The sequence below is a fragment of the Anneissia japonica genome, unplaced genomic scaffold (genome assembly GCF_011630105.1).
Source record: "Anneissia japonica isolate Jap-2015-1 unplaced genomic scaffold, ASM1163010v1 scaffold10839_len6203_cov111, whole genome shotgun sequence".
NCBI lineage: Eukaryota > Metazoa > Echinodermata > Crinoidea > Comatulida > Comatulidae > Anneissia > Anneissia japonica.
Genome location: NW_022685948.1, coordinates 1831 through 4439, shown reverse-complemented (window position 1 = coordinate 4439; position 2609 = coordinate 1831). Strand labels below are relative to the sequence as shown.

The 2609-nt window shown below is 35.6% G+C and overlaps 1 protein-coding gene across 1 annotated transcript; it reads right to left on the bottom strand.

The window, feature by feature from the left end:
* Positions 1 to 240: 240 nt before the first annotated feature.
* Positions 241 to 2364, bottom strand: LOC117113213 (tripartite motif-containing protein 2-like; the record flags this gene model as incomplete). Its single annotated transcript, XM_033256500.1, has 2 exons — positions 931 to 2364; positions 241 to 798 (listed from the first exon to the last, which is right to left on the bottom strand). Coding segments are annotated over exons 1-2 (1992 nt in total), but the record flags the coding sequence as incomplete, so codon positions are not given.
* Between the last annotated feature and the right edge of the window lie 245 nt (positions 2365 to 2609).

Sequence of the window (2609 nt, the reverse complement as noted above, 5' to 3'; positions counted from 1 at the left end):
TCTACAAACACCTGGACTGTTACATTTTCCTGTCACAACATAATCTCCATTGTCATAATCATATTGTCATTTATTTCATAATCATATTTTTGTATACCTCCCCTCTCAACCATGGTGGGACTAAGGTTGTATATACCCTCCATCCAAAGTCCCTCCCTGGGCCCCATATTTAAAATTCCTGGACCCAATACTGAATACACCTCAGTAATTATATAAATTTATAGTGTCATTATTTATCACCGCAATTCTCCGTGGATGTTGCGAAATTAAGCATAATCCATTTGGATATTTGATTCTGTCTGCTGGTTTATCAATTCTTTTGATAAAATTTCCATCACTACTGAAAAGCTGTATTTTTCCATAACTTGCTAAAATGATGTTGTCATCCTCATCAACTACTACTCCTTGAAAAGCCCATGCCTTATGTTCATCACCTTTGACAAGCACTTTCATCAACCTTCCTTTATTATCAAATTGTAGTAATCCATTGTCACAAGACTTAGTATTACTACTTTCTAATGCAAGAATATTTCCTTGATTTGTAAGGGTAACATCAATGACTCCTATTTTTTTGTTTGGTGACTCTAACTTTTTGATCATCTGGCCACTATCAATACCAAATATATACACACATTCATTTCCCCAATCAGCTACATACACAGCATTTGAGGCCTCATCCACATGGATCCCAGCTGGATCCTCCAATACTTTTTGACCAATCGATTTGATCACCTCACCATTTATCTTAACTATTGTGATGCATCGGTTGCCTTCGTCACTGACTGCTATGTTACCATTCTTCATTTTGCACATTTCAAATATTTTCACATCTTGTGGTAGTGTAACCTTACCAATATATTCTCCTGATTGCATATACTTGAGCATTTCATTAGTCCGACATGAAACCAACAAGCACTCTTCAAATTTTACTAGGCTTCCGTATTCATTATTCTTGTCTTTGAATAATTTAATGGTATTAAATAATCCTTCTGGTTCTACTTTGATTATCATTGGTGACTGCTTGATCGGTTTGCCATCAACACTCACATCAAGTCTACAAACACCTGGACTGTTACATTTTCCTGTCACAACATAATCTACATAGTCATCTTCGTCAACTTGAGAGATGTTTGTTTCTACTATAGGATATGTCCATGTTGCCTTCAATTGATTTGCTAATACATTACATCCATCTTCTTTAATTATTTTGGCAAGAATTTCTTGGCCTTGTGTCACAGATTCCACTCCCTTTAATGAAAGACCATCTATTGTTGATTGTGTTACATTTCCTATCTCACATTGCTGCAAAGAATCAATGTGGTGTTTGTTTGCAAAAAATAAAATTTGCCCATTATCATTTGGCTCGGTTTTGGGCATTTCATTGACTCTGTCCTCCAGTGCTTTAATTACTGTTTCACTTGATTGCATCGCTGTTGCTTCATCACTCTTTAACAACTGTTGAAGAAAACTTAATTTTGTATTTACTTCAGATATTATTGTTTTCAATTCATCCATTTGTACATCATTTACTTGCTTTTTCAGTTTGTAGATTATCTCTACATTTTTTTTCATTTCATCTGCTTTATTCATGATTGTTTTAATCATTTCCTGCACAAGTCTGTCAATATCTTGCAAACTTGTCTTTCTACTTTCTTCTAATTTTGTAGATGTTTGAATAACTGCTTCAAGGCCTTCTTCTAACATTTTTTTGCAGCATTGGGCAGCTTCCTCCAATGTTGATGAATTTTCTTTAAATGTTTGGAAAGCATCTGATATGCTGATTGTTTTGTGCTTCCCTTCCCACACTTTGTGGTTTATGAATGTGCAATGAATGCAAATTGGAGTTTTACAATCTTGACAGTACAACTCGAAAGGTTTAGAGTGAAGTGAACACAGTGGAGGATTTAACAAAGCAAAGTCTTGTGGTGTCATTGAGCGCACATCCTCCACTGCATGTAGCTTGTGATTTGCCGAAATTGGCATCATTTTATGATAATCTCTACAAGAAGAGCACAAGTAATGTCTGCAATCCTGGCAGTAGTATTCTTCTGCTTTTCCACAAACACATTTTGTGATGTGATCACCAGCAGGTTTATCATATCGTTGAAGGGTTTCTAACAAGTTATTCAGAAATGTGTTTGGTGGAAGTTTCTGAAGCCCGCCTTCTGGAATGGGAAATGATTTTGTGCAAGTTGGGCAAGTCAGCTTACCCTTCTTCTTAACCCAGTCTTCCAGACAGGCCAAACAATAACTATGCTGGCAGTTGAGAGATTTTGGATTCTGGAGTCTCTTAAAGCATATGGCACACTCTAAGACTTTCTCATCAATATCTTCCAGAAACTGATTAAATTCACTTGTAGCCATCTTGATATAATTCTGTAAATTAGTAATAATTTAAAGGGTTAATATAATATTACTGGGGCTTTTGTTGATATACCATAGAGCTCCTAGTGGTACTCAGCATTTTGGCCCTGTAGAAGTATGCCATCATAATGTTTGGATAACTGTGGGAGTAGAATTAATAAAGTTAGGACTTTCTCATCAATGTCTTCCAAAAACTGATTAACTTGTCGCCATTTTGGTAACCCTGTAAATGATTAATAATTTTA